We start from the raw sequence: 26,968 nt of genomic DNA on the forward strand, positions 1-26,968 counted from the left end.
ATAACTTTCAGATTAAAAGAATTACTGCATGAAATATATAACTTAATTTAGTGTAGGGTGACAAATAGATAATTCTCACAGAATCACCCAGGCTCTAGACAACATTACAGCCAGAAAAATTTCTCTGGGACATCACAGGAAGTTTAGGGTAAGTAATGAGGAAATAAAAGAGATTATAATAGAAGTTACCCTATCATAAATGTAGATGGATTTGAAAACAAGACAGCACCTCTTAATCTTGAATTATGTTGTACACACTGCCTGTAGTATTTTTTTTTTGTGTTTGTGTCTAAGGACTCCTATATGCTCACATAGGGTTTGGAGAAATTTCCATGACTTTCTCAATCTCCCATTTACATTAAAATTTTGGAAAATTTTAGAAATTTTTAGAAGGATTGTAATTGTCCCAGGTTTGAAATTAATTGAGCCACTGCGGGAGGAAGGGTTAAGAAGGGACTGACAGGAAAAAAAATTGAAAACATGTAAAAGAGGAAAGAACCAATATAGTTGAACAACAAAACACAGACTATAATGTAAATACATACGTAAGCACTGAGGTACTTCACCACTCCATGTTCCATTCCCAACGCATGTCAAAACAGCAGGAAAAGAGAGTTCATATCCTGGAGAGCAGACATAGCTAATGCTAAATCCCCAGTCCAAGTTTGTTCCTTCCAACCTTCCATTAGAGATCTGCGGAGGAGTTGGGCAGGTAACAGCTGCAATAATATTCAAAATAATTAGGCCCAGCTGCTGTAAATATCCCCGGCGTACACAATTACTAGAAGAACCATATGGGCTAATTTCACCTTTTTTAGAGGACAATACAGTCAGCACATGCTATCTTTCTCACTGTATTCTTGCCACATTTCCTCAAATTAGTATTTCTGGTTTCCTTCATTTAGGAGGCAGTGGATGATTGATGAAGTGCCTTAAATAAACCAGGATGCTGCATCAAACCAAATAGGAAGACTACCTAAAAATCATTACGGAAACTATGACATGTACAACATTTAAGATATATCTGGTAGTCTACTACAAAATTATTTCTTTTTGTCTGTTAAGACAATATAGAGTCCAATTATATTTCATTTGTGTGGCAATAATCAAATTCTTCCTGTTGACCAGGTCAGGCATTTGCTAGATGATAATGCGTAGGCATAAAATTCCAGGACAACTGTTCCAAAATATTACTTGAAAGCCTCTATCTAAGTACCACAGCTTAGTTGCTATTTGCTTTGTGAGTAGTTCATCACCAGAAAGTATCCAGTTTCTAGCAATAGGGAGAAAATGTAGGGATTTGCAACTCCTTAAAACTGTCAGTGTTGCTACCTCTAAGAAGGGCAACAAGAAGTATTTCAGTATATTTTCTAATTGCCAAAAAAAAATAGAAACATCTTCTGCTGAGTTGTAGGCAAGAGGACTGGAAAATGCTACAGGAAGACAGTAGAAATACAGAGATACAACTGTTCTGATGAAGATGAAAGTATTATTCACTGGATAGCAGTGTAGTAACAGACAACTGCTAATTTAAAGCTTAAGGGAAAAAGGTATTAAAGAAATTACATGAAAGAAAACCTGAACCAAAAAGAGTAAGGGCAAAATTTAGAGCAAGTTAATAGAATTAATAAGATAGAAAAAAGAGTAAAATAGAGAAAAGTTTGAAGAAACTGTAGTAGCAAAAGAGAAAGAAAGCAAATAAAACTAATACAATTCAATCTGGTAGAGCCAGCTGGGATAAACGAGAAGATGTGGTGATTAAAAACCAATCAAAGAACACACAGGTCACAACAATGGAGGAAGTTAAATGCTACACTCATAACCTTTTAACTCATGTTCAGAACAGCTGTCATCTTTTGGGCTTAAAAGCAGCCAGAGGCACTAGATCAGGAGTTATATGTATTTGAATGCAATCTGAAGTATGTTTACTATGTACCATTTCTCCATTCATATTAAACTCTTCAGTGAGAGAATCTCAGTTATGTAGGCCTTAAAGATACTTTGCAAGCACCATTCATGGCTGTTTGAGAATGTTGGATAAAAGCACTACTATTATCAAATAATCCTTTGCCAACCAGTAAACCAAAGCTAGATTTTGGGGCCCTGCTTTTTCCCCAGAAAAGAACACGATAGCTTTTGCTGCACTTTTGTAACGTTTTAAGAAAAGTAATTTAAAATAAGTACTCTAAGCAGCAGAATTCTGTCCTCATTCTCCAAGAGCTTCACAAATAGTCTTTTTAACAGAGTGTGTATATTTTAACCTCTGAGCTGACTAATGAGGGAGGAAATACTGGTGGATAATTGGGAAAGAAGAAGTAGAAAAAAATAGATGCAACAACAGAATTTTAGGGTGAGAAAAGCAAAACATAACAACCCAGCCAGAATGCCTCTCTATTTTGGTCAGAGTTAGGCATAAATATGTACCACAACATTCTCAGCTTAAGAACTACAAGTATATTACAGATGCAAGTCTTCAAAAAAGACAGTGTTGGAATATTTGAATATTTAGTTGCAGATGAACATCCATCCTTCTCCAACAATGCAGGGCAGACCATTATTTGTATCTTCTCTTTCAATGGCACAGTGACAATTACGTATCCATTTTCTGTCCAGCTCATTTTCCAATTAGTTTAACTAAATAGTACCTAAGGACCCTGGCACTTCATTCTGAGAGTAAGAAATAATTGTTGTACATTGCACACTACTACATATTATATATTATTTTAATTACACTACTAACTTACACAAACTAATGTAAAATAGAATAAAATTCTGAGAACACGAGAGATTCTTTATAGGACTATTATTTAGCATTTATACAAACCTTAAATATGTATGACCCAAAACCAGAAAGACTCAAAAATTCAAAGTTAAAATTGACAGTACAATTCTTTCTTTGTACAGTTGGAATCAAATCAGAGTTAGATCTCCTGGTCCCAGTTAGGTGTCCTGTAGACCATAAGAATCTGAGGCTAGGATTATATCATAAATACTTGCTCTGTCTTATGGTCCTCTAGTTGTTTACTTACAGCCACTCTTGGAGACAGACAGACTCTTGGTCAATAGGACCACTATGGCCATTTTTCTGTTCTTAGAATCACTTTCTAATTGAAACTGAGTTTGGCTACGAGCACAATGCAATAGGAAAAAAAAAGTGAAATGTCAAGAGGATCTCACAGTTTGACATGCTTAAGAATGTGTTGGGAAAATAACTTCAAAATGACATTATCAAAGGTGAATGAGAATTAAACTGGACTCGGTAAGATATTGGGGGAACTGCACTCAGCAAAGAAAGTAATTGCAAATGTGGAGATTTGAAATTAATTTGATCTAGCTTGACAAATTCAGGGAAGCAAAATGAGTGCTGCTGAGGAAGTAGGTTGCTGTGCTTCCTTAAAATGAAACAGAAGGAAGATGGATAAGAACAAAGTACAAACATAGGTAACTAAGTTTTGAAAGAATAGAGTTCAGACATGATCTGGGAACCCAGAAAGAAAACACCAAAATAGTAATGCTGCTTTTCTAGAGATGTAATATCAGGAAAAGTGAGAAAAATTACTCTAGAAAGAAGTTGATTTAGAGTTTATCAAGTGAGTTTCTCAGAGAAAATATTTCTGATGAGATAGACAATTTCATCTCTCAGGAATGTTCCGATTTTGTGCAGTGAAATTTTTAAGAGGGTACATTATACAACAAATCAAAACAAAATAAATGCCAAAAACCCCAAAAAATAAAAAAAACCCCCAGAAACATCATGTATGCAACTTGAAGAAGAGAAAAAAGGAATATCTGGAAATTAATCCTGCAGTTTTCACAGTAGAGACAATAACATGAAGCAGAAAAATCTTTATTGGGAAATTTGATAGAATGACTTAGTATTTTTGTAGCAAGGTGATTCTTAAAGGTGCCTGTCTAATAAAGGAGGGATCAGAAAAAAATCTTGGTATTATAGACAGAGCAGATTAGATGAATTTGCCTTCGACAAAGTTTAGTTTGTATATATGTAGATCTTTCCCAAAAGAGTCTTTTACATGTTTGAGTGTTCTTTTTGTAAAAGCAGGTACATATATATGGTTGTTTTTATATTACATGATAACTGCAATTAACAAACCTAAACCATCCTTTCATATTGGGTAGTTCACCTTAGCAGCAAAGAAATGAAGTGTTCTACAAAACTATAAAAAACTGTACAATTTACTGTATTTGTAGGAATATGAAAGGGAAAAGAAACAAAAGACAAAATCACTGATTCTACGGCCAAAAAAAAAAAAAATCAATTCAATGTATTCATACTAAAAGTAAGTTTTGGGTTCAGTGGAAATACACAATAAATTAACAATTTACAATAAGCAGTGTATGTAAATGTCATAGAAGAAATAGTTGACAAGCAAAATAAATGTTGTACCTTTGCAAGTTGGTATTGCTCCACTCCATGTGCCATTGCTAGTACAAGTGCGAATTAAGGAGCTATTTGCTTCCAGTGTATAACCAGGTTGGCACATATACGTAACATTTTGTCCAACAACATAATCATCACCATATCTCATGCCATTGGCTGGGACTCCTGGATCTCCACAACTGATAACTGCAAGTAAATAGTTGAGAAACATATTTTAAAATTTAAGTGAGATTTATCTGTATGTGAGGGAAAAACCATGACAAAACTAGGCATCGACTGGGGAAAAAAAAGGAGAAGGAAAAAGCACTATAAATCTTATTTGCACCAAGAGAAGATAAAGATATGCCATCTTAATTAGCTGCCAAACACATGTGGAGCTATATAACAGTCATATTTGGAGAACATAAATACTTTTGTTCAACAGTTATAGTAAAGGACTGTACAATTTTGATTGATGAAGTTTCATGATTACAAAACAGGAAAAAAAAACAAGGCAAGAAATAATCTATATGCCACTACCACCCTTTGATATGATAAAATTTTCCTATCAATTCAGTTTCATGATCAAAAAAGTAAATGCCTATTCCTTTACGTTTCCCCAGGTATATTCTGAAAGGAAACAAAATCTGGAAAATTTAAAATATATGCCGGCAAAAGTCTCTCACTTTATAAATGTTGCTATGCACATAAACAGGTGAGAATATTCAGGTGAACCCCGAACATGGGCTATTAAAAACTAGGTCTATAGTACTTTAATGTCTGGGAGTGACTATAAAATGTCTTATGACTTCTAGTGTCAGGAGATAATTTGATCTCCTAATGAAATAAAATACTCATAAGGAGTTAATAAAAATTTTTATATCATTGCAATCTGAGAACAGTATTAAAACAGGTAAGTTTCTCTCAGATCTGCTCAACTGGATCTATAAATTTCTGGAACAGTTTTTAGAGTGAGAAATTTATAGAACACTATGGCAATGGTAAAAAGTGGTTGTTTTCAGAAAAAAAGGGGAAAATCTAGTTCATATGAAATATAGCATCCCATGCGTTTTACAGTTTATTTTATATAAACATGACAATCCCCCTATAGCATTGCTATTTCTTCTGGAAAACTGTGAGACGCAGCTTCCTGGGCAGAGCACACGTCCTGGCCACTTCTCACTCAGTGCCAAAGTATGTCTGATGTGAATGGCACCTTCTCTGTCTCCTGGTCTCCAAAATCACAAAAATCCATGACTACATATTCATGGTGCATTCTGTCCAGCTCCCTTGACCTAATAAGTGGGGACCTGAGAATTCAGGTATATACAGTATGCCTGCTCTACAGTTTATCCCAGTCTGAGGGAGCTCATACTCATTACACAGCATATATCAAATCTTAAAATGTCCCATGCAATCATTGCATGGATACAGAAGAGACTAGAAAACACACCACAGGGTTATTTAGGTTAGTATAAAGATAGCTAATGTTTTTTATAAAGAAAACTGGAGATCAGCCTATTTTAGTTTACCTAGTAACACAGTACTTTCAAATTATTTAAAAACTAAAAAGCCATAGATTTTTCTTGGTCACTTTTCAAATGATAGAGAGCTGTGAAAGACAGAACTGTTTCTCTTATTTACACCAGCATATTCAAATACTCTGTATGGTCTAACTTACTTTATTTGACATATTCCATTTACTATCCTTAATGTGCAAAATTTACTGAAACCATCCTCAATATTTTTCCAGGTATACTCTTGTTTTGACTGAATTAAAACATAAAGCTAATGCCTTTATCCTTTTTTCCTCTAATCTTTGTTTCATTTCAGTTGGACCACCACTTAAGTCACTATGATAGGCAAAAGTAGCTTAAATTGTTGCAGTGATGCAGACCAGAAGAGCATTTCCCATTGATGAGAGAGTGAACTACAACAGAGTTAACCTGGGCAGCCCCATGGCTGTGCTGTGCCATACAGATCTCCTGCCTGGGGCACAGCCCCAGCCAGCTCATGGCAGCAGAGGTGCTGCAGGCAACCCCCACTCAGGGATTACACCTTGCTGACTGCACAGCCTTGCTTTTTATCTAGCAGTGCTACAAGAAGCTCTCCTGAGAACACTGAACACTGTAGAAATGACAGTGTTGTTTCTTTCTAAGAAAGTCCTATAATAACCTGCTATGGTCAAGGTCTTCATGACATTGCACACAGGTCAGTCCTGTTTGATGGTGCAGTGCCCAGGGCTCCCAGCCTGCAAAGGAACATAACATCATCTATGCTATTCTCTTCTTACAGTGGCAGCTCTAAACACCAGCATTTTCAATGATGTGCAAGGAGCTGTTACAAGTACAGACTGGCTGTAAATTTTGATAACACCTTGACTAAACAAAAGTGGTATATTCTGAACCTCCCTCTATGTTTTACAAGAATACTTCCTCTGTCAACACATTTCAAGTAAAAAACTCATCTTTCTACCAGAGGAGTGTGTCTTGAAAAGACAGTTTTGACTTGTATTTCAATAAAATGTTATTCTAAAATACATGAAAAAAGTATAATGCAGTTGACATCATAAAACACCTTTATATTTTGTATTAATCTGGTTCTCATTATAATTTGGAAAATAACAAATAAACAAAACCATTGGGCTCTCCCTCAGGCTTTATGACTGCAAAAATCCAATAAATCCATGGATTTAAAAACAACACAACAAGTTTTATCATCTAACTTTTGGCATCTATTTGGGTTGCTGTAAGTGTGTTCAAAATTTAAACAACAGTTTGCTATACCTCTGATGAGGACATGTTTCCTCAAAATGATAGGCAGTCTCATGCGTCACATAAATGTAAGATTTTCATAATTGCTACTAAAAGATGAACTAGGACATGTAATAAAGCAGGAACAGATGGGCTTGAAAATAAAGTGTTGCAAAATGCTTATTATGAATGTGAGAGATGCTGAAATAGCTTCTGTTAGTTGGGTAGCCAAAGAAAGTTTAAGGTTAATGAAAAGGCCAAACAGAAGATGATATGTGAAAACAGGCCAACAGCTTTGACCTTGGAGCCTTTACGAAAAGAATTATCAAGTGTTCATTACAAGGGTTTTATTTTCTACCCTCTAGAAGAACAGAATACTATACTGCTAAATTTTCAAGATTAAGTAAAGCAATTAAAATGAAAATGTTTGGTTATGTCGTATCACAAAACATAAACAAGATTGAATATATATACTAGCAAAGAATTAAGGTTGGTAGATCATGCAACCACACAACTCCCTTAAACTGAAACAGCAGTCTATACATTTTACCATAATGTGCCTTTGAAAAAAACATATCCTTCACATTTGCATAGCATTATATTTTTATAAAGTATTTAGCATGCAAAATTATGTAGGAAGTAGTGCAAGAAAAAGCTGAAAATTTATTGGCATGCAACTTCTATATTTTATTTATGTATTACTTTCAGAGGAGAGCAAAAACAAAGATTATTCATCAGAAATGTCTTACTTGTGCAGTTTGGCAAGGATCCAGACCATGTTCCATTGGCAGTGCACTGTCTTACAGATGATCCAGAAAGTATGTATCCTTCCATGCATGAATAGATTACTGAGTTAGAGAAAGTAGTTCCATCAATACGAAGTACTCTTCCGTTAGCAGTTGTTCCTGGATTACCGCACTGCACAGCTATAAAGGAAAATGTGAAATACTTTCAAAATAGAGTAAAGATGATTTTTTAAATAGCAAAAATGGGATCAGGAACAATTCTACTGCCAGCAGTGCTATTTGGTAGAAATCCATTCTGTTCTACTTAAAAATATAAGTTTCACCACCCACTGAGAAGGCATACTGTACAGTAAAAAGCTGTGTGCATGAATTACTATTTCTTCCCCTTTTGGTTTGTAGAGAAACAAAACCTACGAATTTAGCTTTATAATCTGCATTAGTGAAAAGTTAATTCAGCTGCAAAAACAAACTCCCAATTTTAAGAAAATATCTGATCTACAATTATCATTGTAGATTTAATTTGAATCATGCATCTCTAGCACCACCAAAACATTTTTCCTAATTCAAAGCACAGAATGGAGTCAACTATTATGTCCTAGGCAGGTGGAACCCTGATGTTTCCCAGTTCTTTACTACTCAACTTGGGAATTCAAATGTGTCCTCTTATGTAATTTTATATATATACATCTAATCCATATGACCTAAACTAGAACGATATACCTGTGCATGCACTACCCACACCTATGTATCTGTGAGCTATATTTATCATTTCAAGAAAGAAATATTATCAGAAGTATCTTAAAATGTGTAAGAACTAACTTTTTTCTGTAATAGATGAGATCAAATGAAAATAGATAATAGGTCAGATGGACAAAGCATATCCCTTTGGATACCAACATAAAAACATACATATATATATATATATATATATATATATATATACACACACTATTTTATAATGCGGTGTAAGGTCGACAATCATTCAGCAGAAATTATATTACAAAACCAGCTTATGAAATACATTTTTTAAATGAGTTTTCTCTTTCATACAAATAATACAGTCAACAGTGATAAAGTGGAAAATAAGAGTACAGGTTCTCAAACTATTTTCTTCTTTTCAAGAAGCTTTGATTTGCAAAAGAATCTGTTGGGAATTTTTTTCCTATCTTGAAGCAAGGTAATTTAGTCAATAAATGATTCTTCATAAATATCCTGTCAGAGCTTTCTTTTATGATAATTCTTCTACCTTGAAATTTCCAGAATTATTTTTTATAAATAATCTTGTTGCAGCATTTTGTTTTCTATTGAAAAATAATAATGTCAACAGTATTATTAAATGAAATTTTAAGTGAACCATTTAGACATAGATGTATAAGTCTAACGAAATCCTGACACTGACATTTTCCAAAAACCGAGCTCTTTTGTCTGAAATTCAGGTGTATAGTGGTTGTGATTAAAGGTCAGGTTATGGTGACATTTTTAAGTAAAACTATTCATCAAAACCTGAGTTCTAGAGGCTTATCTTTTTTATTTCCTCAAAATCTGTAAACATGCAGTTTCATGGGTGTCAGGAACTGGTTTCAAATTTATCACCTGATGCCAAGCCACTGCTCTAGTGCAACAACTTATCTGAAAAAGTTTAATTGTCAGTCCATAATAACTGCATTCCACTCACAACACAAAGCTGGCATGCAAAATTGGTTTTCTGATCAACAGTATTAAAAATACAGTTTAAAAATTGAGTGTATCTTTGATTTACCTTTGCACTCAGGTTGTCTTCCTGTCCAGCTTCCATTTGGCAAACATGTTCTTTCTTCTGAGCCATGGAGGATATATCCAATATCACAACTGAAATGTATAGTGCTTTTAATTTTAAAATTGTTTTCTTCTCTAGACCCATGGCCTGGGATACCTGGATCACCACAAGAACCAGCTGTATCACCTGGATTTTAGAGTACAAAGATTAGAATAGCATTTATAATGCATGTCTTTATGTATTTAAAAATAAGTTTATATTCATATTATTTTTTTAAATCCCCATATATATCACTGGGTGTGAGTCCCTACAATTACAAAATTACTTAATCCTCCACTGATTTTTTGCACTTATTTTATAGAAATACAGAAAAAGAATTAAAATTTTCTCAAATTCCCTGAATACCATGCTAAACTTTTGATAAAAAAGTTATAAAAAAAAATAGGGGGACAAAAAAGACAAGCACAAAACCTTGGTCATTTTTCATTTAAAAGAAAGAATTCTGAGGAAAACCAAGATCCTGATTGCAAAGAAAATTTTCTTGTTTGTGTATAACTAGTGTTCATAAAATATTTCTTAGTTTTACAATATCACTTGAGTTGGAACAGTTTTACCACTGAATGAATGTTCTAGTCAATAGTTATGTGCACTAGACATGAAGCATTTTCCTGATTTCCAGAAATATTGAAAGATCACTTCAAAACTGCCTTAGAGCCAAAATCTCCCTTGGATAGAAATGGTTAAGAAAATTTTAAGATGGAGGGTAATGTTAAATATGTTTATATATAAATAAATTAATACTGTTAAATTTTATCTGTTGCATGTACATGTTAGAATAATCAACACAGTAATAACAATAGGAATAAAAAAGTAATAATAATATCTAAGCTTATACATCTAAATCTTCAGTTATGGTTAGAACTCTTAGGAAGTTCTAGGTAACACAGTATATGAACAGCAGGTCATTTCTTTGAATCTTTTAATGTTTACTTAGGATATTTAATCTTTTTTGAGATCTTTAAAACAGTTTTCTATGTAAAAAGAGATGAAGGTATATTATATTTCTGAGTTTCAATACTGAAGAGTTGAATTCTAGAATTTTGGAGCTCCAATGCTCAGGTTTTTCCCCACAGCCTACATTTTTTCCTACCAGTTTGCAAATAAAATTAATGTCTTCTAGACAAAAAATAATAATATCTTTGAGAGAGTATCCGCATTACTTTGTAATTAGTTACATATTTGTAAATAAAGATGAAATATTGCAAGAATCAGCTAGAAAGAATTAATCCTATTATGTAAATAATCTGTTATGTACAATAGCCATCCTTTTCTGGGGTTTATCTAAGCTTAAATAGCAGTACTAAGGGAAAGTTTTACATAGAAATAGTAAACAAATTTTCCAACTCTAAATATGCAAAAGACCAAAAGTGACAAACTCACTACAGAGGGGTTCTGTGAGAATTTAGGACCCCGAAGTTGTATATGCAGAGAAAAACAGAGCTTCTGCTGCCTTGTTTGGCATTGCATGTGTGTAAAAAATGCTGCTGGGAGTTAAGGGGTGGACACAACTCTTTACTGATAAAAGTATGTACAGAACTGAATAGTGAAGGAAGAGTAGAACTAGCTTACTTTTCTTTGATAACTATAATGCGTGAGCAAATACTTGGTTTAGTCCAATGTGTCCAAGTAGTACATGGCACTATGTATTTTAATGCTTTCAGAAATAACAAATAAAGTCAAGTAAGTATAAGGGCTAGCTGTCTGGCTCAAAATCACAGACTCAGAAGTTAGGCTGTTCCCTGTATGAGCATTTCATTATGTGACATAGATCAGTAAAGCAGTTTGTCAGACCTGTTTGAAAAGAAATTGCAAATAGTTCCAAATTATAGCAAAAAAAATTCTACAAGCTTTCAAAATACTTTATGTCCAAGGTACTTAGGTGACTTAACAACCCTCTAGTTTGAAAAAAATTTGCTTCATATTTTTTACAATAATTAAAAATTTCTACACCAAGAGGGCTTTTTTGTTGTTTTGGGAACTGTATCTTACATTTTCTAGCATTATTTAGTCAAACTATGACAAAATTGGAACAGGGCCTACTCATTCTATACTTGTAAAATCTCCATAATAACAGCTCAGTTTTTGGCAAGTTACTTGACATTATGCCTAGAAGAATTTTATGATGGAAAAATGAAAATAGGTTATTTGCTATGCCAAGTACGAATCACATATTCCTCTTCTAAGTGAAATCATGTGTTCTTTTCTAATGCCTAATTATTACCGTGGATTACTAGACTTTTGTATCTTAAGAAGGTTAACCTTCAGCTCTTTTGATTGAAGGTTACAGAAGTCATTTTTCTAAACGACTGATCACATCAGGATGTGATGGAATCACAGAATCACAAAATATGCTGAGTTGAAAGAAACCCACAAGGATGATCAAGTCCAACTCCTGTCCCTGCACAGCACCATCCCAAACAGTTACACCATGTGCCTGAGAGCATTGCCCAAACACTTTGTGAGCTCTGTCAGGCTTGGAGCTGCGACCACTGCTCTGGGGAACTGTTCCAGTGCCCAACCATCCTCTGGGTGAAGAACCTTTTTCTAACATCCAACCTAAACCTCCCCTGGCACAACTTCAGGCCATTCCCTCAAGTCCTGTCACTGTCACCACAGAGAAGAGACCAGTGCCTGTCCCTCCTCTTCCCCTCGTGAGGAAGCTGTAGACTGTGATGAACTCTAAGAGAACATATTTTTATCACCTCATGCAGACTCAACTATATTATTTTTATGGTTAGTTATGAGCCATCCTTCATTCGCATGTGTAACAAATTCTCAGTTGGCATTTAATCTCAATGAAAGGGAGGGCATTTAGACTGCTTACACCCCTGGCTGCACTTACGAGGAATTCTACATTGCAGAAAATTTCTGACTCCATCTGATATGCATATGATGATTGAAACTGTTTCTGAATGCCAATATATATCAATGGGACATGACAATTCCTTCTAGCTCAGTGTACTGTGACAAAAAACTGTCATAGGGATGACGATGTGACAAAATTTAGTTACCTTATGTTCACTGATCTAGCATTTTCTTTTTTAATCCTTTTTCATGAAGAGGACAAGCATGCTGTATATTTTCTCAGTTAAATATTATATATTATATAATACAAATAATAAAAAAATGCAAATGTTAAGGCTTTAATATACATTAAAAATTAAGAAATCAATTTAAAGGCTAATAATGAAAGTTGATGATTTTACATATTTTTAGATGCAAAATATAGAAATTCTGTATCATGAACTGCAAATTATTTTATGGTGAGAAAGCACTTTAGATATAAACTTTAAAAACAGAATCTCAAAATTTTACTAAGAATTATAGTTTGGTATAGTCAGTTAAAGAAATAAGAGTCTGTGTTCTGTACAATTTGATTCATTATGATTAAGATTTAATTGTTCCTATGTCAAGGAAATGTTTCTTCACATATGAAGAAAATTAATTAGAACTGATGAGAGTTTCCTACCTGTAAGTACAAAAACAATCATTAGAGAAAAAAAGATCTACCTGTACCTCACTTGCAATTGTTTATCCCAAAATTTTCAACTTTTTTAAAATTTAATAGGACAATTATGATAAAATAGTCCTATTTTCAGTAAAGCTGCTTTGATATTTTCATGTGTATTTTCAGGCTTAGAATCTGTATTCCTTGATATTTTTTTCTATTTCTTAAATTATTTTTGCAATTCACAATTAGATTTTAAAACATTTTTTTAATGAATACTACAAAAAACTAAAATAAGTAGCCTCCAATTTTATCAAAAGATCTTTTTTTTCCCCCAAACAAATATGGATTCATATTTGAATGAATTTTTTTATTACTTTTTTATTACTTTTATTACTTTTTTATTAAAATAGTTTGGATTTGCAAATCTATTAAATAAGATTATTTTACATAAGGGTTTGATTTTTAGTGCATGCCTTTCAACATTACTGGTTATAAAAACTTGGTCTTTGTTCTAATTGTGGTAAATTTCCTTCTGCTTTATTCATAGAAAATTTAAGGATTAAATTAGGTGTTATTTTTTCTAGATTTTGTCACATTCTAGGTTCTTGCAAGTCTGCAGGAGAAGGTTCAGATATTGAAAAATTATTCCAACACTTTAGAATTGAATGCAAGATTTTAACCAAGAAGCTCTACTTTAATATTTCATATTAATTTTCAACTATTTCTGTGTCATGGGCTGTAAAACTATGTATTCTGAAACTACATCTGATAATAAGTTTATAACTGAATACCCTGAAGAGATGAGGGCAGGAGAAAAAAACAAACAAAAAGGGTTTGGAGTATGTGAGGTCTCCACCTAGACTACTGCACCCATTTCTGAGGTTCCCAACAGAACAGGAACAAAGACCTCTTTGAGCAGGTCCAGAGGAAGTTAATAAATATGATCAGAAGGCTGGAACAACTCTGCTGTGCAAAAACACAGAGAGAATTTGGGCTGTTCAACCTGAAGAAAGGAAGGCTTCTGGAAGACCTTACTGAGGCCTTTTAATATATAAAATACAGAGGAAAGATGTAGGGTTGCTTTTGATCAAGGTCTGTAGTGACAGGACAAGGGGGCAGTTTCAAACTGAAAGAGGCTGAGTTTAGATTGAGCATAAAGCAGACATTTTTTACAATGAGTCACCCAAACAGGCTGCCCAGAGAACTGCCATACAACACCACTGGAAGTGCTCAAGGTCAGGTTGAACAGGACTTTGAGTAACTTGATCTAGGTGAATAGGTCCCTTCTCATTTCAGGAAGGGTGGACTAGGAAATCTTTGGAGGTTTCTTCCACCACAAACCAATCTATGGTGCTAGTGGAAGATGGCCCTGCCTATGACAGGAGGTTGGACTAGATGATTTGTTAAGGTCCTTCTGACTTAAACCATTCTGTGAGTCTGTTATCTACTAACACTCTAAAGAACTTTGGATTTTAAGTGTGGAACTAGTATAGCATAGTCAGATTTGTATTTTTAACCTACAGTGTTGGTATCGCTCTAATCCAAGAAAAATGTCACTTCTTTTTCTTCTTATTTTCTGCCATTGAAGATGTCTAAATTCTCTGAATTACAAAGGTTTAAATAAGATTCAAAACCTCTCTGATTTCTTCACTTATATAATGAAACATAAGCAGGACAAGAAAGAACTTCCACCAGTATTTACTGAGAATTAAAACTGGTTAACCTTTATCACAGTATTTGTTTACCTAGCCTGCAATAACAAATGGGATTTAATCAAATCCCAAATTAGTGTGTGACTTGGACTTCTGTTTTTCACTTGATCACTGCTTTGAAAGTGAATCAAACTGAAGTTGTGAAACACAATATTCCTAAGCAATAAGTTTTTCAGAAAACATACCTTGACTTCAGTAAGGGCTAAACTATGACAAGGATTAGATGCTGTTCCCTGAAAAATGGAGCATCCTCTCTTGAAATTATGTGGATACCACTTGGCCTTATTGTACAGATGGAGGTATTAAACAATCAAGTTATATCTGAGGTGTCATCAAGTCAGTAAACATTTTGCAAGTTAATGGAAAAAATATAAAATAAAAAAATTAACCCATGATCTTGAAGAGACAATGTTGCAAGAGTTCACTGTGGAAATTAATACTCTTGCCAGAAATCACATAAAAATATTTTCAAAACAAACTGGTTCCTTTGACAGTCAACTGAATGTGAAAATTCTTCTTTATATTAAGTGCAACCAAGAACGTCTACTTCTTCCAGATTATTTTCTTGCTAATACATTATGCTTATTTTGGTTTTACTTTTTTTTACTTCTCCTGAGATTGTAATTCAGTTTTATACATGATTTTACAGATTTTTAAATGATCTTCTGAAAAACATCAAAATAAATATAAAACAACTCCAGGATATACTCATTAATTCACAAATATTACCTGAGCAATGAGGAAGAGATCCACTCCAGTGTCCATTTAACTGACATGTGCGAGATGCTTGCCCTAACAGTGATCGTCTACCTGTGCAGGTATAATGAACAGTAGAACCAAAGGTGTATTTATCTCCAGACAGCACTGCGTTAGGAGGAACTCCAGGGTGTCCACAGTCAATCACTACAATGCATAATTATTGGAGATAAAAGAAGGTTATTATCACTGATCAAACAACTTGTAGTTTTCATTTTCATAAATGCACACATAAACTTTCTGAAGTAGTCAACATTTTTACGGTTTGGGGAAAGGGGAACACATTCGGATTAGAATTCAAAATATGCCTCAGACAAAAAGCTGTAAAACAAATGTTTGGAGATATAAAAAAAAAGTATTTTAGATACAGATATTGATGTCCAAACCCACTCATTTACTAAGTTGATATTGATGGCATGAACACATGCACACACACAAACATACTTTCATGCATGTACTCTTCAGAGAAAAATTACAGGAAGACAGTGTCTACCAAAGTCACTGCTGTGGTAGAGAATATGCAAAACTTCATCTCTTTTTTAATAATTCAGATCAAGGAGCTAATTTAAAAGCAAGCTAAATAAATCAAGTCTGGGAAATGCACAGTTAAAATTCAGAAATCAAATTCACTATGTTCACGAACTGAATCTAGGCCTGCATGTTTGATTTCTTTTTGTCGTACACCTGTCCACAGCATGCAGATTATCTTGGCCAGAGATATTTGTATTAATGTAGTACAAAGCCACAAACTAAAACTACAAATATCAGTGTAGCAGACCAGGCCCCTAAATCATACAAATACTGTTTTTATCAAAACTTCATCACATTAAATATTATTCTCAGCATGATTTTTTTCGTTAAAAAAAAATCCACGAGAAGCCTGATCAGGGTTGAGGATGTATTCAATTCCATGGCATTTCAAATACATGCAACAGTACGATTGTACAATACAGCATAGGACCAAAATAATGTGTGACGATCTATCTTTCTCAAATGGTTATTTTTGGTCTTAGAGCTTCGATTTATGTATATACTAATTTGCATTTAATGACACATTCTTCCAGAGGTCCAGCTTTCCTGGTGCAGAACCTGCCTGACAAGCCTGAAAAAGGATTGAGGAATGTGGTAAGTAATTGACTGACTTTGATTCCTACCTAGTGTTACAGACCACTGTGACCATTCTGCAGGCTTTCAGGACTTTGAGTAAAATGACCCTATTATTTTGCCCCATTCAGATGTCATAGAGTACACAGTTAAGTTCATACTGGTAACTTCCAGCTTCCAGCTGTGGGCTTTCCTGTGGTACACTTCCCCTTTCTGTTTACACTTCTGTCTCAAAGCCTTGGATCCCTAATAACTGATTTTAAAAATTATAGCACCCTCAATACTACCCTTAACTTGATTATGCATTCTACAAAATTTAATTTGATATTATTGTTTTCAGGCTGGGATTACATGTGACGAGTTGATTGTATTTCTTTTTATTTTTCCCTTCTAATGCTAATTCATTTTATTTCCAATAATTTCTTCCTTTCTATCACTCTCATTGAAAACAAAAAATAAATCTTTCTTATACCTAATCTAAATGAACCCTTTTTAGTTTAAACTCATTACCCCTTGTGCTATCAATACATGCCATTGTAAAAAGTCCCTCTTCAGCAATAATTTGCAAAACACTCCAGAAGCTCTCAAAAAAAAGGCTTTAAAACAAAATTTCAGTAGCTGCAGCAAAATCAGTTTTGTAAACTTATGATTACAAAATATCATGAATACCACCAGATAGAATTCATTGACCCCTCTATAGAAATGACACAAATAAAGCAAAGGATGCTTTTTCAGAAATACAGATAGCACTTTTACTCCCAAAGCTCCTTTTAAAAGAAGAGTAAAGGCTGTATTATTAAATTACTTGTGACAATTCAGAAAAAAATTACTAAGAAATTAAAATGCAAATGTAGAAACAAGAAATCTTTGCAACTTTACCTTTAAATTCACTTCTCTTTAGAGATATGTTACTATTAAACAATATTTCTCTTTCTGAAATGGTAGTTGCCTTTAAAGCTAATGTGAAACCAACAGACACTTACTTGGTTTTAAGTTTAACATTGCAATCATGCTGTTTATCCCATGAAAGAAAAGGACAAGTTCCATCACTGCAAGTTTTAGCAGTAATAAGAAAAAAAGTTTCATATTTTCTTATTTTTAGAGAATTAATAGCAGAACTACTGAAGCCTCCTGAGAACAAGTATCTACAATATTGCAAGTAACAGCCCACGATTCTTGAACAAGGAACCCTTAGCCTGTCTTCCCTTCAATCCCTAGAAAAGCAAGGTTTCAGCCTTTCTCAGTGAAAAATTTTGATCCTAAACCAAACCCTTTTCATAGACTAATAGACAACCAGGTAAATCAGCTCTCCCAGCCAATTAAAAACCTAAGAAATATCTCTGGATATATCTGCCTCACAGTTAGAAAGTTAGTCATGACAAACCAAATTAAAAATAACCTACTTGTGTTGATCCATTTGCCTTAGTGTATAGGTTGCATGAAATTCAGGTACATCTAGTAGTGTGGTAAACTGAGGACATTGTCCAGAGGACACATTAGGCATTCTACAGTGCTATTACTCCTTGCTTGGTATTGTTATAGATATGCTGATCTTAATGTTGTCCCCAGAAAAGTCCAGAAATTACTGCCCTGATATAAGCCAATAATTGCATACTGTAGGTTTTAGGTTTCAGGTAAGAACTCTGTGGCTGGTGGAAGCCACATGATGCTGAATTAAATGGAAAGGTTTTGACCTTATATCCCTGCGAGCAGGGATTATTATGCTGGAGCATTCAGAGATGTTTGTTTTGGCAATTGCATTTCATAAGTAATCTGTTATTTGCTACATACATCAGTACTGCACACACACAAATGTATGTAAATATGACTATAGTAATTGCTATCACGAGATGGATGGAAATGTTGCATAAAATAATACCTAGTCTAGTCCACATTCTTTGTAGAAACAAACTCATTATCTACTTACTAATACATTCAGGTAGAGGTTTGTCCCAGTGGCCATTTGGTTGACAAATTAAAACTGAAGAGCCAAATAAAAAATAACCAGGATTGCAGTCATAAAACACCACTGTGCCATATGTGAAATTTCCATGTTCGATTTTACTTTCTCTTATAGAATTTGCAGGAATTCCAGGATCAGAACAATTGACCACTAAAAAGATAAAGAGCATAGATGTGAGAATCATTCAAATACAATCTCCTAAAATGGTCACCTCTCCTTTGTATGGGGAATATCCAATGTATTGATATCCTGGTTTTATATACCCTAAGTTTTTATATAATGGTAGTGAATTAGGAAGATGGCATGAAACCATGAGATGCTAAAGCCAGAAGATATTAAACCCAGTGCAAATAAAAGGAGAAGCTTCTTTACAGTGCAATGATACTGTAAAATTATTGGCCACTAAAAGTGACTGAACATACCAATATACTGAATTGATATTCCTGCCTCGACATACACTATTGTCCACAAACAGAAACACATTTTGGGGCTAAATGTGCCTTTGGTCTAACTCACACAGCCATGCAAACATACTTATGTTCCTATACTAACATTCTGATAATGGGTCACCCTTAAGACAGATGTTTTGAGCTAAAGGGAGCATGATCAGTAAGGTAAGACTGTGGTGAATCTGACAGAATAGAAATATATCCCAATAGAAATATATCCCAAGTAGGTATAAGCTTTTAAAAATAGGGGTTAACTTTGTTGGCTAAGAATATGGGTGAATTTTTTGAGTCCATAGCTACTTCAAAATTTATATTTTTGAGAATTTGTGAAGATTAATTATTTTTCCTTTTTTTTTTTTTTTTTTTGGTGTGTGTCTTTCAGCTCTCTGTGAGTTCAGTATGATACTTATTTTGGGGATCATGAAGATTCTTTTAAAAGTTTTCATGTGGTAGACTCCTCTGGTTAAGTAAACACATCACCACTGTTTTAAAGTTACCCTAGAAGACCAAAGTTCCTGTAAAAGTTACTATCCTTGTATCCTTATACTCAACTGTATGTTTATATACCTGCAAGTGCACACACCTGTGCAGAAATCTATATATCTGAATGTGTATTCAGGTCGAACTTCCTGTGCATCAGTTCCTACCCATTCCCTCATCCTATTGCTTTGCAACAACAGGTAGAACCTGGCTCCATCCTCTTGACACCTTCCCTTCAGAAATTGAGGAGGTCCCCTCTCAGTCACCTCTTTTCAAGGCTGACCAGGCACAGTTCCCTCAGCCTGTCCTCTAAGAGATATGCTCCAGTCTCTTTGTAGCCCTTTGCTGGACCCACTGCAGCTTCTCCATATATGCCTCACCAGGGCTGAGTAGAGGAGCAGGATCACCTCCCCTGACCTGCTGGCAATGCTCTTCCTAATGCAGCCCAGGACACCATTGGCTTTCTTAGCCATAAGGGCACTGCTGGCTCATGGACAGTGTGTAGTCCCCGAGGACCACCAGGTCCTTCTCCACAGAGCTGCTTTCCAGCAGGTCACCTCCAGCCTATAATGGTGTATGGGGTTACTATTCTCCAGGTGCAGGACCCTGCATTCATCTTTGTTGAATTCAGAGGTAAATGTGCATGGGTGTGTGTATGTAAAATTATCAAAATATGCTGGAAAGTTCTGTAATATGTCAAGGAAAAACAGTATTGCCGGATGCAATTCAAGATAATTTTTCCTACCTAAATCACTCAATGAAGTCATTTTATGGCTCATGTCCTCTCAAACAACTATTCTAAATGTGGTAGTCTGCTTGTGTTCTTCTTATGGCAGTTCTCAAATATTGGTACCACAAGCCTAGAAAACATACCTTTTCCAAGGACAGAAATAGCTTTCTGCTTGTATTTGACTTCTTTAACAGTAAATGACAGAACAATTTGTTAGTTACATTGATATACAGCATTGAATTGTTTTCCTGGAGGAAAATCTGAGCTACCATTTCTGTCTTTTTATTCTTCCCCCACAAGGATCATTGTCCTTGCACAGGACAACTCCAAGAACCACACCATGTGCCTGAGATTGTTGTCCACGTTCATATTACTAAGCATGTATTTAAATCAATGAAAATAATTTCTTCGTTAATCAGAAGCAGTGAACACTTGAAATAAAATACAAGGAACTCTGACCATTTCAATAGTTTTCCACCATTGTTATGGTTGGCTAGGAAACTAGATATTTAGCAAAGCTGTAAATAATGTGACAACAGCAAGTGCACTGCTGAATTTATATGAAAAATTTACGTGACAAAAGCAAAGTCTTCACAAAGGTGTGCAGCCTTCATAATATTGCACTTTAGGCAGTTTACAAATATACAAGGTAACACCTTTATTATTATTTAATTTCAAAGTAAATAAAACAAAATCATATTCATTAGAATGGATTTCACTGCACATTGCAGACATGATTAATCATGTTCAACACAAGATTTGTTCTTTTTGTTTTTAAAGTGTCTCTCTACAGGCCAATTTCGGGCCTGTATAAAATTTCAAAGAATAATGTGATCAACTTATTTACCAATCCCTACATGCCAATAAATTGTCAGACACTTTGGCACATTACTCTGCAGTACCAGAACACCAAGGTGACTGATAGCATCTGGATTGAAAATGAGATTAAGTAGGTACCCTAAACACACAGTACGTGTTTAGCATGGTAAATTTAGAAAATAGTATCTTCTCATCAACAAAGAGTCCCTTGGAAATTTAAGTTCTGTAAACTATTTGGCACTATCTCTTAGGGGAAAGTGATCAAATGAAAGTGGAGAACACCTCTTGGAAAGAAAATACAGTCACAAAAATTGTTATAAAAACATGTTTATGTACAGATAAACATCCACAGAAGCTGCAGAGATGCTGAAAAACAATTATTACAACTTCTGCATATGTGCATGCAGGTTACAGCAAAAAGTACATTTTTCTAAATAAAACCAAATATTTAAAAAGTGCCTAAGAGATTTTATAAAGACAGGGGTGACAGAAACCTTTCTAAAACTGCTTATGAAAACTCAAACAGAACTAATTTAATAATATTATTATTCTAAATGAAAGAATTTTACATATAGTATCTAGAAATATTGAGAACCAACATGAATGGACAATTTTAGCAAACTAGAATAAAAATTTTCGAAGTCAAGATACTCAATGGAACATCAATGGAAATGTAAAAGGAAAAAAGTAGGTTTTTTTATGTGTCTACTAGAACTATGTTGGCTAAAAATGCAGAAAACATTATTTCAGGATTTAACATCTTAATTATCTCTCCTTGATTTTGCTTAGGTAACTTGTAGAAACAATTTTTAAAAAGGCAATACAATCTACTGACACATAAGAAAGTTTCTCTGCAACAGGTATCCTGGCAACCTGAGTGTGAAAAACCACAGAATCACAAAACAACTTTAATAAGAAGATTATTATGTTACTTCATCAGTCTCTCTGTTAGTGAGAGAGAAATCACTTGGTTTTACCAGTGTTCCTTTATCCTCTATTTATTTTTCAGCCTTAATTTTACAACATTTAGTTAAAAACCTGGTAATGCTGCATTCTTACCTTTGCATATTGGAGGTGGGTGGCTCCACTGCCGGTTAGCCTGGCACTGCGCTTTGGTTGGTCCTTGCATGACATACCCAGTATTACACGAAAATGTCACAACATCATTGAAGTTGAAACCATTTCCACTTGTTCTTCCATAAATAGGACTACCAGGGTGACCACAGCTGACGGCTAGCATAGCACAAATTAAAAAAACCAACAAAGACCAGAACAAGCTGTTATCACTTTTCATTATTTATTATGCAATAGATAATCATTAAATAATAGCATTTTCAAGTTTTGATATTATAAGATACTGTGTACTTTCCATGATTGATTCATGTTCAAGAACTTAAATTTTTAGATAACCAGAATAGAATTTGACATGCAGTGAAGAAAGCAAATAAAGAAAACTCTTCCAAAGAAGCAGGAGAAAAGCAAGCACTAAATTTTCATGGCATAGAGTCTGAAATTGAAAGGATGTATTTCACTACCTTAGTTCCTCAGATATTATTTCTTACAAATATGTCTTAGTATCAAATCAATATTTTATCTTTGTGGCCTAAATACTAAGTGAAGTTACAAATTTATGTCAGTTTTTTTTAAAAAAACTATGGGCACAGTGAAAAAGTTTTTCTTATGTTTATACAAAAACTGACTACAAACCTCAAGTTTATTTTCTGTGCCCACAAAAACCAGATTAAAAAAAAAGGACAATCAGACACAAATTAATATTCACAAAATGATCCAAACCCACTTTTTAAGCATTTTCTTCTACTTTGTAACAAACTCCGGGTGTTGATTAGAAAAAGGGATTCATGAGTAATTAAAAATAAATATTAAAACATCACAGAATAAATGAGTTAACATTGTGTACTAGGACTTGGCATTAAGAGAATTTCTGCTACAAAGATAGAGATATGGAATATCTGGAGGCAGATTGATACAGTTTCAATACTCTAATACTACTGAGCCTGAAAAATAGTGGTAATTTACTTGAATGCTTACAGAAATCTCAAATTTTCCAAAAATAAATACAGCATTTTCTGTTACTACTTAAAGGTCTTTCATGTGATGTGTTGACACACTAACACAAAATAAACCTCATTAAAAAAACCACAATATTTGCTAAAAAAAAAACCAAAACCCAAATTAATAAAACAGCATTTCTGTGAAGAAGCGATGCCTTAGGATTTTTAGCTTCTACATTTTTCGTGTATCTGTAGTTTTACTGTGTAGCTCTGGGCTCCATGAAAAGTGCTAAAACTTTTGTTTCCAGCATCTTTAGACAAAACAATTCCTCTAAGCTGGGAATCCAAGGACACTTTCACTGCCTCAGGGCCCCAAAATATGTAAACAACAGTGAATTGAGGGGGAGCAAGCTTGGGTTAATTGACATCATCACCCAAAGGTGTAATTGAAGGATTAAGGGTCGATATGTTAATGGACAGAACTTATAAAAAGTGAATAACTTGTGACTCGTCATCCATTTTGGGTGTAGCCTCTCGAGTAGGCTTTGTCTGCCCTGAATGCACCTTAAAGGCCTTTAACAAATTAATCTGCTTTTTATTCTCCTAACTTTGTCTAGCCTCTGCTTTAGGTAAGTCTGTTCAGGCATCAGAAGAAGAAGAAAATAAAATACAATTTTGTAAAGAAAACATTTTAATCTTCAGTGTTGACAGTGTATTTCAACAGTATTTACTTATCTAATTAGAATAGTGAAAGTAAATGTACATTAAATATTTCCACTATAGTTCATAAAGTTATTTCCAAATTTCAGTACTGGCATTCCTAAGTCCTATCCATTTTTGAAGAAGTTTTATATTCATAATAGCAGATACTTAGTAGTCAAAAGATGTAGTGGAAATTTTAAGTGACAACACTTAACTTCACCTGACAGATGAATCATAGATTTTATGTGGCCACATACTTTTAAGGATCATTCAGTCCTCACCTTGCTTGACACAGATACTCCTGTAACACAAATCAGTATGTGCTGCCATGCTTACTTACGCACACAGGATGGAAGCTGACCAGACCAGTTGTGATCCTGCTGACATATTCTTACAGAAGAACCAATCAACCGAAAACCAGGACTGCACTGGTAAACAACTGTGTCTCTATATCCATAATTTTCTCCTATTACTTGTCCATTGACTATAAGATCTGGAATGCCACAGTGACCAGCTAGATTTATTTACAGAGAAAAAGAAAAAAAAAATAGAAAAAACATCAGTAAATATGCTAGATAAATTTTAAATAAACCTCCTTAACTAAACCAAAGAAATGCTCAATATCTTTCCAGGTTTTTTGTTGACTTAATTCAAAGCTTTGTTTTTATCAGCTTGGTGAAAACCGCAGTAATGCATTTGTATAGGTAGAACTGCACACATATAAAAAATTACAAAAACAATGTAGAAAAGAGATTAAATGTCATATAAGTCATCAAATTCTCTTAAAAAAATATGAGTAATTCCTTTTTGCTGTAACATGCAAAAAAAATCTATATTATTTACCTTAGTTTTATTTTGGTTATGATTAAACTTGATTAAGGTAACATGAAAGCATCCTGTATTTAACTATAAAAGTTCCATATAAATACCAACAAAAATAATATAAACATAGATATCAATACATGTGGACATTATAAATAGAGCCTCCTTGGTTTACAAAAAAATTAACGTGGGCAATTTATTTCTGGAATCTAACTCTCTGTACTGTTTTCCATTTTTTCTCTCCTATTGATCCCAGTGGAATCCCAAGGAGGTTAATATCCTTTGGTTGAAGGCAGTCAGCACAGCTGCTGCCAAATGTCCTGCAACCAAAAATCTTTCTATGCCTAGGCCTAATCTTTTATGCTGTATTCTCAAAATATGAGAAATACTGCATTTTCACTGTGAAAGTCACAAAGAGACATTTAGTCCAGACGAAGGCTGAGAAAAAAAAAACAAACTATGTGTAGTTACTATTTTTCACAATGAATTCTAGAAAATGGGCACTGTGATTCTGCAAAAAATGTGGTAACAGAAAGATCTTCTAAGAATGGTTGACTTCATGAAGACTGTGACATATGGTAGAGAACTCACTGCAAAAAGAAGAGTGAGACAAGGAAAAAAATACCAAATAGTGTTTCAGCTAGTACATCTTTGAAAAAAAAAATATTACCAGCCACCCAAACTCCTCTGCTCTCCTTTTCTCTTCTATTTTTCCTCAAATAACCCCCACAAACAAATCTGCAAACCATGGGATTGATAATAAAAGACATTTAGAACCAGTATGGTTTGGATTATTCTTTTCCTTTGAAATTTTAAGTGCTTCTGACACTCTGATGTATTTTTCAGCGTTTTGTCTCATTCAATTGGGGCTAGAAACTTATTAAAAGAAATTAAAATCTTAGCTTTTCTTACAGCTTGAGCTTTGTATTGTATTTCTTTGTATGAATCATGGTAAAACTATCAGAATTTACAGAATAGGTAGTATATGAACTCCACGTATGTTAAACTGATGACAGCAATTCTACTTCTCTGTAGTTAGCAGGAGTTCAAATCTAGTACAGTTCAAGGCTATATTACCCCTTATTTGTTCCCTCCCTGTTTCTCTCAGTCTTATGTAACAACCAGGCATACTTGAAATTAATGTTTTCTAGGATAAGATGGCATAACACATTTTAAAAGTGTTTGTCAGAGTATTTCCTGCTTCTCCAAGAAATTAATAATCCATTCAGCAGGTAGTAGACTTTTTGAACATGCCCCAAAGGAGCTAATTTCCCTATCCTATCACATTTTTGATTACAAACAGGACTAACAAGATGAGGAATAAAAACCGAGCTGCAAAAGATTGGTTTCTATGAAAAGTGCAACCAGACAGTCTGCAGTGATTCACACCATTCTCAAGGAAATATTTTTCTGGTTGCATTTAATTAAAATATATTGCTTGGTTGTTAATTAAGAATTTACTGTTGCTTTATGGCAGCTGCTTTATGGCAGAGTGGAAGCAGGATACATCACCAGAAAGGTCAGTCTCTGTTTCCTGAGCAGAGAGAATAAAACTGAAGCAATTGAACATGCAAAGTGACTAAGATCACACTGCAGTTTCTGCAGCTGGGTGTAGACTTTACAAAACCCATAAAACTTCAACAGGTCAAAATTCATTGTAAATCATCTGTATGTCTTGCAGTAGAGTCCCAGTCTCGCCACAGAAAATTCAATCATTAAAAAACCCCATCCTCTTACCCTACTTCCTTTCATTGTCATAAACCTCTCTGACCCTAGTTTTGACTTCTTCTGAATTCCTTTTTTTCTTCTTTTCTTTTGACTTCCTTCAACATTGACTGCTCCCAAGGAGAGGACTAGTTGATGTTGCTTACCTGAAATTCAGCAAAGTATTTGACACCATTTCCCACAGTCTTTTCCTGCACAAAAGGGCAAGCTACAGACTGGGTGGGTGGTCTTTAAGATGGGTAAAGAATGGGCTAATAGGCTGCACTAAAAGAGTGGTGATCAATGGTTTTCACTCAGGCTGAAAGCATATCAAGCAGGATTCCCTAAAGATCAATAATGGGCCCTATGATGTTGAGTATCTTCATAAATGAACTGCATGATGGGATTGAAAGCAGCCTCACCAAGTTTCCTGATGACACCAGGCAGGTGGTGATGTGGACATGTGAGAAGGAAGAGACATCTTACAGAGAGACCTGGACAGGCTGGAGGCACAGGAGAGCAAGAACTGTGTGAGTTTGACAAAAACACCTGCAAGGTTCTGCTCCTGGGA

At 34.4% G+C, this 26,968-nt stretch overlaps 1 protein-coding gene across 1 annotated transcript in view; it reads right to left on the reverse strand.

Annotated features, from left to right (window-relative positions):
• Positions 1 to 26,968, reverse strand: part of CSMD3 (CUB and Sushi multiple domains 3) — a 596,977-nt gene that overhangs the window by 33,373 nt on the left and 536,636 nt on the right. The window contains exons 54-61 of the mRNA XM_085053430.1: positions 24,212 to 24,385; positions 22,217 to 22,390; positions 18,644 to 18,829; positions 15,586 to 15,759; positions 9,637 to 9,819; positions 7,881 to 8,057; positions 4,406 to 4,585; positions 546 to 719 (exon numbers count right to left, since the gene is read on the reverse strand). Coding sequence (XP_084909556.1) covers positions 546 to 719; positions 4,406 to 4,585; positions 7,881 to 8,057; positions 9,637 to 9,819; positions 15,586 to 15,759; positions 18,644 to 18,829; positions 22,217 to 22,390; positions 24,212 to 24,385 — 1,422 coding nt within the window. The remainder of the gene's footprint in view (positions 1 to 545; positions 720 to 4,405; positions 4,586 to 7,880; positions 8,058 to 9,636; positions 9,820 to 15,585; positions 15,760 to 18,643; positions 18,830 to 22,216; positions 22,391 to 24,211; positions 24,386 to 26,968) is intronic.

This window comes from Lichenostomus cassidix, chromosome 2 (assembly GCF_008360975.1).
Source record: "Lichenostomus cassidix isolate B80296 chromosome 2, HeHo_3.0, whole genome shotgun sequence".
In the NCBI taxonomy this organism is placed as follows: Eukaryota; Metazoa; Chordata; class Aves; order Passeriformes; family Meliphagidae; genus Lichenostomus; species Lichenostomus cassidix.